This window comes from Delphinapterus leucas, chromosome 7 (genome assembly GCF_059928025.1).
Source record: "Delphinapterus leucas isolate spDelLeu-1000000601 "Yukka" chromosome 7, BTC_Dleu_Yukka2, whole genome shotgun sequence".
NCBI classification, from domain to species: domain Eukaryota; kingdom Metazoa; phylum Chordata; class Mammalia; order Artiodactyla; family Monodontidae; genus Delphinapterus; species Delphinapterus leucas.
In genome coordinates, this window is record NC_143135.1 from 24,342,007 (window position 1) to 24,355,062 (window position 13,056).

The window sequence follows — 13,056 nt, forward strand, 5'->3', positions numbered from 1 at the left end:
GAGATGGGCCAGAATGGGCGGAGGACAGGAGTCAAGCTTGGTGGGGTAGGGACGGCACGGCCTGGGGCGGGGAGGGACCGGCCCTGAGCGGCAGGACCATGGTATTGCTCAGCACCAGGGGGCACTAGTCGCTGTCCTGTGAATGGTGCCCCCTGCTGGCACCCAGAACGCCTGTGACCGGTGCCCCCTGAGTTTGTAGCTCAGAGGCTTTGCTGGACCAACCGCCTCTCCCTGCCTCCTCCTAGCTGCCCCACACCGTAGCCATGGGTTCTGGGTGTGACATAGGTCCTGGGACAGGTCCTCCCTGGAGGACCTCGGGCGCCAGCCTGGGGCCACCCTGCCTGCCACAGGAAGCGACATAGGCCCACCTCAGCCCGGGGTTCAGTTGAGGAGAGAGTGGCTGTCAACCACACACAGGTAGTGTGCCATGTGTCGTCTCACGTGGCCTCACGATGATCCTGAGAAGTGGGGACTGCCCCTCACAAGTGAAGAAGAAAACAGCCTCGGGGTGTTGTCTGTGGTGATGAAGGGGCACAGCTGGGTTTGGAGCCTGGGTCTGTTCGACTCTTTCCTCTGCACCCCAGCACCCAGAAGGCAGGCATCCTCTCCCCTCTGCAGAGAGGGAGATCCCGTCTGAATTCTGTGGAGGGGACAGGAGTCCCCAGTTCCACATGCTGGCAAGCCCCTTCCTTGATGGGCCACCTAAGGCCCTCAGGCTCTGCTCGTGGCCCACGACAGGGATTCCTTCCGAGTCCTGACTGAGTTCCTGTAGAATGGGGCAGATCGCGCTCTCCGTGAGGAGAAGAGTCAGGCCCCCTCCACCTCCCACAGCTGGAAGGCTACAGGGGACCCAGCCTCCGCGGCTGTCCTGAGAGTGGGTGCTGAAGGGGGTCCCCTTCTGTGCTTCAGGGAGCAGCCCGCCCAGGCCTGACCCCCTCTCTCTGCTGCCTCCCAGGCCCTTCATGCTGCTGCCGCCGCTGATGGAGTGGATGCGCGTGGCCATCACCTACGCGGAGCACCGCCGCAGCCTCACCGTGGACAGCGGCGACATCCGGCAGGCGGCGCGGCTGCTGCTGCCCGGCCTGGACTGTGAGCCCCGGCAGCTCAAGTACGGAACCAGGGAGGCGGGGGTGAGGTGGGGGTGGGGGGACGTGTCCATGCCCAGTCCCCGGTCAGCCCTCTGCTCCCTCCTCCTCCTGGGTCGGGAGCGGGCAGCAGGCAGGGGCTGCAGGCGGTTCGCTCGAGCTGCGCTAAGGTGCTCTCTGCACAAGCCCACCTGTTGGAACTGATGTGTTCTGGACCTTGGCTGCTCTCGAATGCATCCTCGGCAGCCACGGGTCGGGCCTGCAGGGCAGACTCCCATCTGGATTTGGGTGGGAGAGCTTTCGCAGTCTGACTCTTCGGGCCACTTGGGGGTATGCAGCAGAAGTGGGCCTCCTTCCTGCGGTTACCACCATTTTCTGGAGCACTTCCTAGGTGCAGGCCGGCTCTGAGCCCTTCCTTCTTACGTGCACTTTCTCAGTCCTCGTGACAACCTCAGAGAAGAAGGGGCTTTAATGCTCATGTTTCAAATGGAGAAGCTGATGGTCAGGAGGAACAGTAACTTGCCCAGTAACTCAGCTAGCAACGTGACCATGCCCGAATTTGAACCCAGGCCCGTATGGCCCCAAGCCTGGGCTCTTAGTTACCTTCCCAATGTGCCTCTCTTGCATTGGACTGGCCTCCTGAAGTTGTTTCAGAGAAGCGTTCCTCTGGCCATGCTTGACCTGGAAGAGCCTTGCTTTTTTTTTTTTTTTTTTTTTTGTCTTCTGTCGCCATTGCAAATGCCAGGACCTCGTTCTGTGGCAGGTATTTTTTACTCTTTGGCCTAATCACGACTCCAGGCTGAAGCCACCTGTTGGGAGCTTGTGGTGTGCCCTCTGCAGACGCAGGTTTTATCTGTGACTCTCCTTGGTAGGATGGCTTGGCTGCAATGGGAGTCTGGGCCACTCTCTGTGTCTCTTTGTTGCTTCGGGGTCTCACCAGGAAGCGCTGAGGCGAGAGGATGGAGAGGCAAGAGCTGGAGCTTGGCCTCGATGACTGAGAGAGTGAGAGTGCGCCCTTCCCTGTGCAGAAACTATACAGCCAAGAGCCGTGGCCCAAGGCCCAAAAGCTGGAGCTTCTTCCTCCTCAGAGCAGTCCCCTGAGAGATTATGTTAGATGGGAACTTTGTCTCTGACAACTGACAGCTCCCAAGAGCTCAGAGCATGTCTTTAACGTGTTTGTAGAACGGCCGACTTATGTGCTCTTCCTGTCACTGAGCGTGACAAGGCCAGTCACTGCCGATTAGATAGTAATTCCCAGTCCTCCCCTGCCAACCTCATCCTCACACCACGCACCAGCCCAGAACAGTTGTGTCACCGCTCATAGGGAGGCCACGTCCTAGCAGGAAGAGCCATGCTCACACACCCCGGTCTCTTCTGCGCAGACCCGAATGCTGTTTCAGTTCCTTCCGGAGGCTGGATGCCCCAGCGGCTACTGAAAAATTCAACCAGGACCTGGGTTTCCGCATGCTCAACTGCGGGAGGACGGACCTCATCAGCCAGGCGATCGAGGCCCTGGGTCCCGACGGGGTGAACACCATGGATGACCAGGTGCGTTCTGAGCACTCCGCCAGCCAGGCTCAGGACCAGAGTCCAGAGGGGTTCGTGACCACTGGAGCTGGTGGCACAGTCCCTTCTGTCCCAAACCTGAGACCCGCCCACTCAGCTCTGTGCTCTAAGAGGTGGGCTGCTTCCTGAATCATGCCCTGCCATCCAGGTACAATGTCAACTCAGAGACTTCCCTAACACCCCTTGGAAATCCTTTGTAACAGGGATTCTGCTTCCCCTCACTGGAAGGCTGGAGGTTGCCCCATAGGGTGCAGGGCTGGGAAAGAGTCCAGAGGAGTCAGCTTGATAGCGAGCTCTAGATCATAATCACTGAGACTTGTATTTGGAGCATCCTGTGTGCCTGCCACGTTCCAGGCCTCTAGAAATCCTGGCCTTCATGAGTTAACATTAGAGGAGACAGATACTAAGAAACACACACACACACACACACACACACACACACACACACACACGAGTATGTTAGTGAAAAGTGCTAAGGCGTTAAATGAAGCCAGAAAAGGGGAGAGGAAGTGTTGGAGGCAATTAACAATTTTAGGTAGAATTTAACTTGACTTTTTTGGCTTTGTTTTTTGTTTTTGCTGTGAATAGCTAACATTTATATAGCACTCACTGTGTTCCAGGCATTGTTCTAAGCACTTTGCACAGAGGAACTCATTTAATCTTGACCACAGCCCTACGATGTAGGTATAATCCCCATTTTATAGATAAGGAAACTGAGGTACAGAGGTCACACAACTAGTAAGGAGCAGAGCTGGGATTAGAAGAACCCAAGTGGTCCAACCCCAGGCTCTTCACCGCTGTGGAAGATGCAGTTTGTGTATTTGATGTCGTTTTGTGAGCTCTGCAATATATAGGTAATGGATTTCCTATATGGGTTTAGAAACCCACACAGAAGCATGAGGGAAGTTAAATGACAGCTGAAGGGTCACATAGCCCTCTCGGATGAGATGACAGCATGATGCAGAGCACAATGAGGCGCCCGGCGAACCCAAGCCAGAGTGGACTTTGATAGGTCGGGCTTGAGCAGCCAGGGAAGGCTTTCTCCTGGGGGATCTGGGCCAAGCTGGAGTGAGGGGTGGTCGGATGCAATGGAGAGGAGTGGGGAAGGCATTCCAGGGAAAGGAGATGCTGGGGGCAGGAGCGTCGGGGCGGGACAGTCGGGCGCGTGCTAGGACAGGTATGCTGCAGCCGAGCTCAGGGAGGCGACAGGCTGGGTCCTGGGATCTCCCCGAGGTGCCTCTGTCAATGCAGGCTATGGGGCTTTCATCCTGGGGGGGGTCATCATCTTCCTCCAGCAGTGCAGTGGGGAAGCCCATGGACACTAGCCTCAGACGGACCTGGAGTTTAGCCCTCCTGTCATAGCTGTGGCAGCTTGGACAAGCACCCCTCTGAGCCTGTCCCCTCGCCTCTAAGATGTGGGAATAAATAACCGCCCCATAGGGTTATCGTGAGGCTTTCACATCAGGCACATAGTAGATGCTCAATAAAGGTTCGTCCAGTTTTCTGTTGTTGATACGGTGATGATCATCCCTGAAATCTGTTAATCAGCCTCTTTTGATTTAGCCTCTTTAGGTACCTGCAGCGGGGAGGGGCCAACACAAAAAAAGCAGTTTCTCCTTAGAAGGCTTGTAGCCTGGTTTACACTCCAAATCATGTTCAGATGTGTGGAGAAAAAAGAAGTCAAGCATGTGCCAAGGGGAATAAAACAAAGCCAGATTCTCACTCGGTGGCAGCGGGCTTTTCTCTAAATGTTCGGTCCTGTTTGTTCCCTCAGCCTCAGGGTCTGCAGAACGATCTGTGGGTAAAAAGGCCTCTCACCCGTGATTAATCTCGGGCCATTTCTTTATCTCTGGGCACTAGGCAAGGATTTATGAGGTAAGGAGATCTTGTCTACACACAGATAACCTAATAAGTAACATCGCGGGGCTCCAGACAAACGCTTGCCAGCATCCAGCTGTGGAATAACACTTTCCACCGTTGCCTTTGCTATTACTGGCCACCGAGGAGATTCCCCGCCAGGGAGGCAGCTCCGTTAATCGCCCACCTAAACTCAGGGAGGGATTGGGCCTCAGCTTTCAGAAAAGCTCAGAACTGCTCACAGCACGAGATGTTAAAGTCAACCTCTCCACCCTCCGTGAGATGCCTCAGGGGAGAGCTTCGCAGCTGAGGCAGACCTGGGTTCCAGCTGAGTTCATCCTCTTACTTACCAGTGTGACTGTTGGGCAAGTTAATCCCCTTCTCTGCTCGTCTGTGAAGTGGGGACAATAACAGAACCTCCCTAATAAGGATGGTATGGTCGTTAAATGAGACGATGCATGTAAGTCACTTCACACGGTGATTTACCAGCACAGGGCCTGGGGGGGGTTTGGATGTGGCAGTGTAACATAGTAGCAGTGATAGTGTTGTGTTATTTTAATTAGTTAGCTTATCCTTAGTTAGCTGCACTAAGCACTTTATACATAGTAACTCGTGCTCTTTACAACAACCTAGTGAGGTAGATACTGTTGTTATTCCCATTTTAAAGATAAAGAAACTGAGTCACAGAGGAGTACAAGTAAGTTGTGCCAAGTTTACAGCAGAAGTAGCCTTTGCACCGGAGTCTGGCCATGGGGCCTGTGCCCTTTGCCCTTCTGGCGACCTGTAGTGCTCATGGAAATGTCCCCTCCTCATCCTTCAGGTGTCATACGTCCAGTGGGCCTAGGGGGGGCAGGTTGTCTTGTTCAGCACAAGACACAGGATTGTTCAGGATGAGCAGCTGGTCAAGCAGGAAGACCTGGATCTGGTTTCTGGGGCAGAGACACCTATGGAACACGTGTCCTCATGTTCTGTTTGCAGACAGTTTAGCATCTGCCTTTGGTTCATGTAGGGTATGACGCCGCTGATGTATGCCTGTGCTGCTGGGGATGAAGCGATGGTCCAGATGTTAATTGATGCTGGAGCAAACTTGGACATCCAGGTGAGAAAGCCCCCAAGGGCTGCACCGGGCTCCTAACCCGGCAAGAGAACACCCCAAGGTCTTCGTCATCCATGCTGGCTGTGATGCTATGGACAACTAGACGTGTCTCAGAGGACTGAAGATGCAAGATGCACAGAGATCACAGTTAGCAAAGAGGGTTTTTCCTCAAGATTTGAACTTTCTGTCAGAGAGGAAGTGAGCTCAGAGGGGAGTCGAGCAGAGAGAATGGCCATAATTCTGTTACTGTAGCACCTTTCCCATTTTATCAACCTAATCCCCAGCCATCCCCACCATCCCCAGATACTTCTGGCTCTACCTCCCTCTGAGGCATAAAGTGTTCCCTCTCTGCCGTCTCTCTGCCCAGGGCAGACATCACTAATTGAACATCCTTTTGAGCCTTTTCCACAGGGTACTCCAGGCAGACATTGCCAATCGAATGTAGAAAGCTCTTGAGTTGACTCCTAGTCACCATCCCTGCAGGGCTCCCCTTAGCTCAGGTGGCTGTGTCACCTGCCCAGGAATGTCACTGACCTAGGAAACACTGATCATTTGTGGTATTTTTCCAGGTTCCAAGCAACTCTCCCAGGCACCCCTCCATCCACCCTGACAGCCGGCACTGGACCTCACTGACATTTGCTGTCCTACATGGACACATCTCTGTGGTCCAGGTGAGCTCCTGCCAGGTATGCAGCATGCCCTCAGCTTGATGGGTGGGTTGAGCCCCAGGCGTATCCCCAGCCTTACCTGTGTGAGCAGCAGCCTGGAGTCAGACACCAGAGGCGCTAGTAACGCTAGCTCACTTGGTCAGCAAAGACCCACCTGGTCTGCCTCCAGGAGCAGGCTTCAGTGTGAGGATACATGTGAGAATTTTAGGGAGCAAGACACAGGCCCAAGTAGTACCAGGCCTGCCTGGCGTCTCTGCATCTGTGGGTGGGTCCTGGGGCGTGCTGGAATCTGGAATCTGTGCAGGTGTGCTCCGTTTCTCTCCTCCAGTAATCTTTCCAACCCTTAGCTGTTTTTACTGCCTAATGAGTTCTGCCGGCTCTATACAGCATGCTGTCCTTCCGGTTCTGCCCCTCCCTGGTAGCAGGCGTAGCCTCTCAGCTCCCCAGTTCCTGAAAGAGGACTCAGATTGGCACAGCTCGCCTGTCAAGCCAAGCCACACTGTGCCCACCTTGGTCCCAGTAGCCGTGGCTGACGTGAGGAGGGGGTTCAGGCCTAGAAGTGGAAGCCGTGGATGAGGCATGGTGACACTGCCACTTGGCTCCCAGACTCCTTCACTCCTCAGGCCACAGGCCCACAGGATTCCAGACTCCTTCCTGGGAGTTCGTATTCCACCCTTGCTGTCTGCTAGATTGTGGGGCCTTTGAGAGCAGGGGTCATGTCCGGCCTATTCATCGCTGTGCACCCAGGCCTGGCCTATACGAGGGATGCAGTAAATGGTGGTCAGTGGGCTGACTGCCACATTCTGCCTGCTTTTTGGTGCGCGTCCCCCTAAGGCCCTGAGTAGAGTTCCACGCTAGCCCAGACTGGCCTGCAGGGCTGTGCCCTGGACTCACCTGGATTGGTGCCCATTTTCACCCTGACAGGCAGGCCTCTTCCTCTTCCACCTTGGCACACTGGCTCAGGCAGTGATGTCCTTTCTGCCTGACGGGAGCCTCCTACCGACAGCCGCCCCCATGCTCCACGCTGTGGGGAGGCTGAGAGGTCAGCCTGGGCCCCTCGGACCTGGTCTCCAGGTGGCGGGGCCGCGGTGTTGCCTTAGCCGGCCAAGCACGGGCTCTGAGGGGGCTTTGGTCTCCGGAAACCTGGGAGGGTTGGAAGGCGGCTCCCTCCAGAGCAGCCGGTCAGGAAAGGTGAGATGGAGCTGAAGTCACCTCTCGGTGAAGCAGACCCACCCCTGCCCCAAGGCAAAGCCGGCCGGCTCAGCTGGAACTGCTTGGTATCTGTTAGCCCTGCCCCATCTGTCCCCTGCAAGACTTGCCCTTGCTAGAATGGGGAGAGGCCACCTGGTGTCGCAGACAGTGAGGTTCTGCCCCAGCCCCACACTTCCCAGCCTTGGGTAGCTCACCGAACCTCTCTGATGAGAACCCTAAAAGCCACTAGTTATTGAGCCCCTATGGAGAGGTGAGCACCGTTTCATTTCATCCCCAGCAAGGCTGCAAGGCGGGCCTCTTTTGCATTTTCCAGATGAGGAAGACTGAGGTTTGGGGAGTTGAGGTACCTGCCCCAGGTCACCCACTGGTCTGTGGCTAGCACTGGCACTCAGCTCTAACACCTCTGCTGTTTCCACTACCTCTGCTGCCTCCAGAGCCCCAGTTTCCCCCGGTTGATTGGGGGGTGGTGCCTTCTCTTCTGCTCATCTGTGTGAGCTCTTACAAAGATCACTGCAGCCAGTTTGTAGGAAACTGTTTGAAAGGGAGAAATAGCTCAGAGGTCCCTATAGCTTAGGGGCTTGGTCTAAGGCCACAGGAGTGGAGGTGAAGATTCTAGACACTTAGAGCCCTGAAGGTAACCAGGAGTTCGAAAATTCTGGTTGCCTGGACGCCCGGGTGAGCCGGTCCTTGGTCACGTGCCACAGGAGGGAACTACAGGCCCCTCCCCAAAGCCTCCCTGCACGTGCCCAGACACTCCCTACCACGTGCCACAGGAGGGAACTACAGGCCCCTCCCCAAAGCCTCCCTGCACGTGCCCAGACACTCCCTACCACGTGCCACAGGAGGGAACTACAGGCCCCTCCCCAAAGCCTCCCTGCACATGCCCAGACGCTCCCTACCACGTGCCACAGGAGGGAACTACAGGCCCCTCCCCAAAGCCTCCCTGCACTGCCCAGACGCTCCCTACCACGTGCCACAGGAGGGAACTACAGGCCCTTCCCCAAAGCCTCCCTGCACATGCCCAGACGCTCCCTGCCACCTGAAGTGTCCTCCCCAAAGCCTCCCTGCACGTGCCCAGACACTCCCTACCACGTGCCACAGGAGGGAACTACAGGCCCCTCCCCAAAGCCTCCCTGCACGTGCCCAGACACTCCCTACCACCTGAAGTGTCCTCCCTGTGCCCTGGTAGTTGCTGCTGGATGCCGGTGCCCACGTGGAGGGCTCGGCAGTGACCGGTGGTGAGGACAGCTATGCGGAGACACCCCTGCAGCTGGCTTCTGCAGCCGGTAGGTACACCGCTGCCCTGCCCAGTGAGGGTCCCCTACTGCCCCACGGGTCCACCTGCTCCTCCCCACGGTGTCACCCAGCCTGGCTGAGCTGCACACGCAGATCACTGGGCGAGCCTTGAAGCCCCTCCTTCTGGGTCCCAGGGGCTCCCCTTCACCCCATCGTCAGTGTTTCTGCCACGCTCACTGCCCAGGCAGGCCCAGCAGAGGGGCAGTGACACGGGCGGTGGAAGCATCCTTGGTCCGCCTTGTCTTTCAGGGAACTACGAGCTGGTCAGCTTGCTGCTCAGCCGGGGCGCCGACCCCCTCCTCAGCATGCTCGAAACCAACGGCATGGCCTCCTCCCTCCACGAGGATATGAACTGCTTCAGCCACTCAGCCGCCCATGGCCACAGGTACCCGCCCGGGGTTGCTGCCCCGTGTGCTGTGGGGCGTGAAGCGGGCTCTCAGCAGAAGAACTAGGCCTGGAGGTCCTTCCGGAGGTGGGGGCTGGGGATGGCTGCACGCACACCAGCCGGAAAGACGGGGCTTCAGGCAGCACGGGGGCCCCAGATGTTGGAGGCCCGGAGACGCTGGATTGCTTAGAGGTCCTACAGTCAGTTCCTGGCAGACGTGGGACTGGAGCAGGCCCTCCCATTCCCCCGTGAGGCTCTCCACCCTGCAGCCACCCAGGACCCCATCCCTTCCCATGCCTGGGGTGCTTCTCCGGTGCCTGCAGTGGCCTGGGGCGCTAGAGGCTTCCACACAGCAGGCAGCTCCACCACGAAGATGCCACTGGTGGCTCTGCAGGAGATAGCGTCTCACTCCAGGAGCGGATGGTGGACCTTGCTTTGCGGGGGCCGGGGCTGCGAGAGGGCAGGGCTGAGAGCAGAGCCGTTAGGCAGCTCAGGGGGCAGAGGGAGACAGGGAAGAGGTGAGTAGAAGGTAGAGCAGGCGGGACACCTGCCTCCCGTCCTCAAGCCCAGACTGTGCCCTTGCTGTGGCCCACTCCCTAGCGTGCTTCCCCCCGCCCCCCGCCTTCTGCGCCCGGCCCCCCGCTCTCACCCATCTCCACCAGCCCTACCCTCAGGCACCACCTCGCAGGGCACGGCCTCCAGGCCTCTCTACCCCGCCCAGTGCCTGCGTTTCCCCCCCGCCCCCGCTGTGGCCTCTTCACCCTGCGTGGAGTTGCCCCCCTGCTCATCGGTTTCCCACTCTCTCTCTGGAACACGGGCTCCCTTGGGTGGGCGCGGTGGGCGCTCACCGTCATGTGCCGGCTCACGCCAGACCGGGTGCTATGTTAAATTGCTGAACTGGCAGAGCTACAGCAGGATGACCCAGGTCCCTCGAGGGGGTCCCTGCCGGGCCTCCATCACACAGTAGGGGAAGGGGTGGGGGAGGGGTGGCCAGGGCCGCTGGGAGGAGGCTCAGCCCCAGGTGACCTGTGGGCCTGGCCCTGCTGCAGCCTGCCCAGAGCCCCAGCCTACAGGCTGTGACAGAACGAGCCTGGGGCTTGAAGCTCTGGGTCTGAGTCTTCATCCTGCTCAGAGTAACCGTGAGCAAGACGTGGTCATCGCCGACAAATGGCGAGGTTCATGGGATTGCTCAGGTTAAATGCAGCGGTACGCGGGAATATGCTCCGTCAAACATCCAGTGTTCTACACATCTGTGTATGTTAATGAATTCAGTATAAAATGCGGCTCCACTTCATATTAATGGAGGGAAAGTGAGTATAAGCATGTCCTATGTTTCGGACACGTTTACATGTGTCAAGCTGGCTGCTATTAGGAGGACTGCTAGGTATCAGGCTTTGCATTTGATGTCATCACATTGGCCTCACGTTAACCGGGAGAGCATGATGCTGATGCCCTGTCCTACAGATGACAAAGCTGTCAGGGCTCAGAGAGGTAGAACAACCTATCCGAGATCACACAGGATGGCAGAACCTGCTTGGTCTCAAAGCCCACCACTTCTTGTCACTACATGGATGGCAGAAGGGAGAGGTCTCCTGCACCTTCCCCTTACTCCCCAGGTGGCCATGGATGGGGGTCGCTGGGAACCCTGGCCCAGCCTGCCTGGGAGGGGAAGACCATGAGCCCTTTGTGCCCGCAGATGCCCCGTAGCTGCCCATCTGGACCACGGGCCGCCAGAAGGCAGCTAGGCAGGCGCCGTCCGTGGCGGGAGCCTCAGGCATCACCCTCCGTCCCTTTACCCACAGGAACGTCCTGAGGAAGCTCCTGACGCAGCCACAGCAGGCCAAAGCAGACGTGCTGTCCCTGGAGGAGATCCTGGCTGAGGGTGTGGAGGAAAGCGATGCGTCAAGCCAGGGCAGTGGCAGCGAGGGGACCGTGAGGCTGAGCCGGACGCGCACCAAGGCCCTCCAGGAGGCCATGTACTACAGCGCGGAGCACGGCTACGTGGACATCACCATGGAGCTGCGGGCACTAGGTGAGACCTTGCAGCGTACGGGTACACACGCACATGCACACACACGCACACACTCACTCACACACAGGCTCTGCTGCTCCTCAGGCCAGGAGAGGGCCAGGTAGCTGAGCGTAGGGCGGGGCTCAATTCCCCCAGGCCTGGTGACTGACAGCCAGGACCGGAGCTGCCCAGAGCCTCAGACAGTCCTCTGTGGGGATGTGTCTCAAGACCCTCACTCCAGCCCTGTGCCCTCAGGTCCCCCAACCTCCCTGGTCAAGTCCTGGGATGTGTAGCTCTGGGAGCATCTGTAGCACTAGGGATCTACATTTCTGGTCAACTAGATGCTCTCCAGTCCCTCAGCCAACCTCCCCACCTCCTTGGGTCTGCAAGCCTGCCGACCTCTCCTTCCCTCCCAGGAGGCTGGTCAGACAGACAGACTTGGGTGCGAGCCTAGCCCTGCCACGTTCGCTGGCGCTGATGACTCTCCATGAATGTGGTGTCGTCACGTGCAGCCCAGAGCCCAGTGCCAGCTCACCATCAGCACTCAGTGCACGCTGACTCTCCCGGGGGCCATGACACACGAACGCCCGGCGCTGGGCCAAGGCAGCAGGAGGCCACGTGGCCCTGCTGTGGCAAGCCAGCCTCAGTGTTCTTCTCTGTGAAATGGGCTCCTACATACAGTCGGTCAACCAGGGATGCTAATGTTACGCATGTCGTCGTGGGGGGTAGGGACTGCCATCGGTCCTTTTTTAACCCATGGTGAGGTGGGGGAGTAAGAAGCAATCCCTCTGGTTATCAGAAACATCACTAGTTTTTGTCGTGATCTTTACAAAGTAGTTGTAAGTTGCTCTGCGGCCCCGCCGACACACTCCAGGGAGCTGGTAAACAGTAATTACGTGGCACTGGATGTGCATAAACAGACCAGTGAGCTGGGCGATAGGACGGGGTTGATTTCAGGCTTCTAGACAGGCAGGGAGCCCCTGCGTCCCCAAGCACCCTGCATATCCTCCGGGTATCCGAGTCTCCCGGGCTACCCCTCGTAATTATAATGGGTCCTCCTCCAGTAAGTCAGTCCAGGGCCCAACAAGGAGTCAGGCCAGTGTGGGTGCTGGGATTGCGCTTGAAAGTCCCCAGGCTGAGCTGTGGATTTTCAGAGCTCGGGCTCCCTGCACTTGGTCCGGAGGCATTCCTCCACCTCATCTGACACGAACCCGGGCACCCTCTGATCTCTCAGGGAGGCCTGTCAGGGTGAACGGAAGCTTTGCTTACTGGCTACACCGAGGGGGCTGGGGGCTGCCCCCTGCTCTGCAGACACTGGGCGCATCGCAAGAGAGCCTGCCAGGAAGGGGTTCATCGGGAGGCGGGCTCGGTGGCCCCCGCAGGGAGCGCTCTGCCCAGGGGTGACTGCTGCCCTTCCCCTGCCCGGGCCCAGGCGTCCCCTGGAAGCTGCACGTCTGGATCGAGTCTCTGAGGACGTCCTTCTCCCAGTCTCGGTACTCGGTGGTGCAGAGCCTCCTGCGGGATTTCGGCTCCATCAAGGAGGAGGAATACAACGAGGAGCTGGTGACCGAGGGCTTGCAGCTCATGTTCGACATCCTCAAGACCAGCAAGGTGAGTGTCTCCGGGCAGGTCCCTGCCCCAAGCTCAGAGAACCCAGGCTCCAGAGCCTGCGGCCCCAGCAGACCATGGGACGGACACGGAGACGGACGCATAGGAAGACAGACACAGGCACAACCCCTCCCACGGACAGATGGACACAGGCACCTTCACGCACGCGGGTGGTTGCCCACCCCACACGCAAACGCGCACCGCCTGGCTGCAGAGGCCGTGGATTTGTCTGGGCTGGAGCCCGGCCAAAAGAGCGATTTGGGGAATCAGTG

At 58.1% G+C, this 13,056-nt stretch overlaps 1 protein-coding gene across 10 annotated transcripts in view; it reads left to right on the forward strand.

The window, feature by feature from the left end:
- The window catches only part of ABTB2 (ankyrin repeat and BTB domain containing 2), a 181,722-nt gene that overhangs the window by 160,526 nt on the left and 8,140 nt on the right, over positions 1–13,056 (forward strand). For 6 of the 10 annotated variants that reach the window (XR_016393803.1, XM_089914959.1, XM_089914961.1 and 3 more), the window contains 8 exons: positions 956–1,108; positions 2,468–2,633; positions 5,518–5,607; positions 6,174–6,290; positions 8,674–8,770; positions 9,030–9,165; positions 10,968–11,197; positions 12,609–12,787. Coding sequence is in view for 9 of the 10 variants with exons in the window: in XM_089914959.1 (XP_089771085.1) it covers positions 956–1,108; positions 2,468–2,633; positions 5,518–5,607; positions 6,174–6,290; positions 8,674–8,770; positions 9,030–9,165; positions 10,968–11,197; positions 12,609–12,787 (1,168 nt within the window). In the remaining variant the exon portion in view is untranslated. The remainder of the gene's footprint in view (positions 1–955; positions 1,109–2,467; positions 2,634–5,517; positions 5,608–6,173; positions 6,291–8,673; positions 8,771–9,029; positions 9,166–10,967; positions 11,198–12,608; positions 12,788–13,056) is intronic. The other 4 variants (XM_089914954.1, XM_022583658.2, XM_089914956.1 and 1 more) reach the window with 3 other exon arrangements.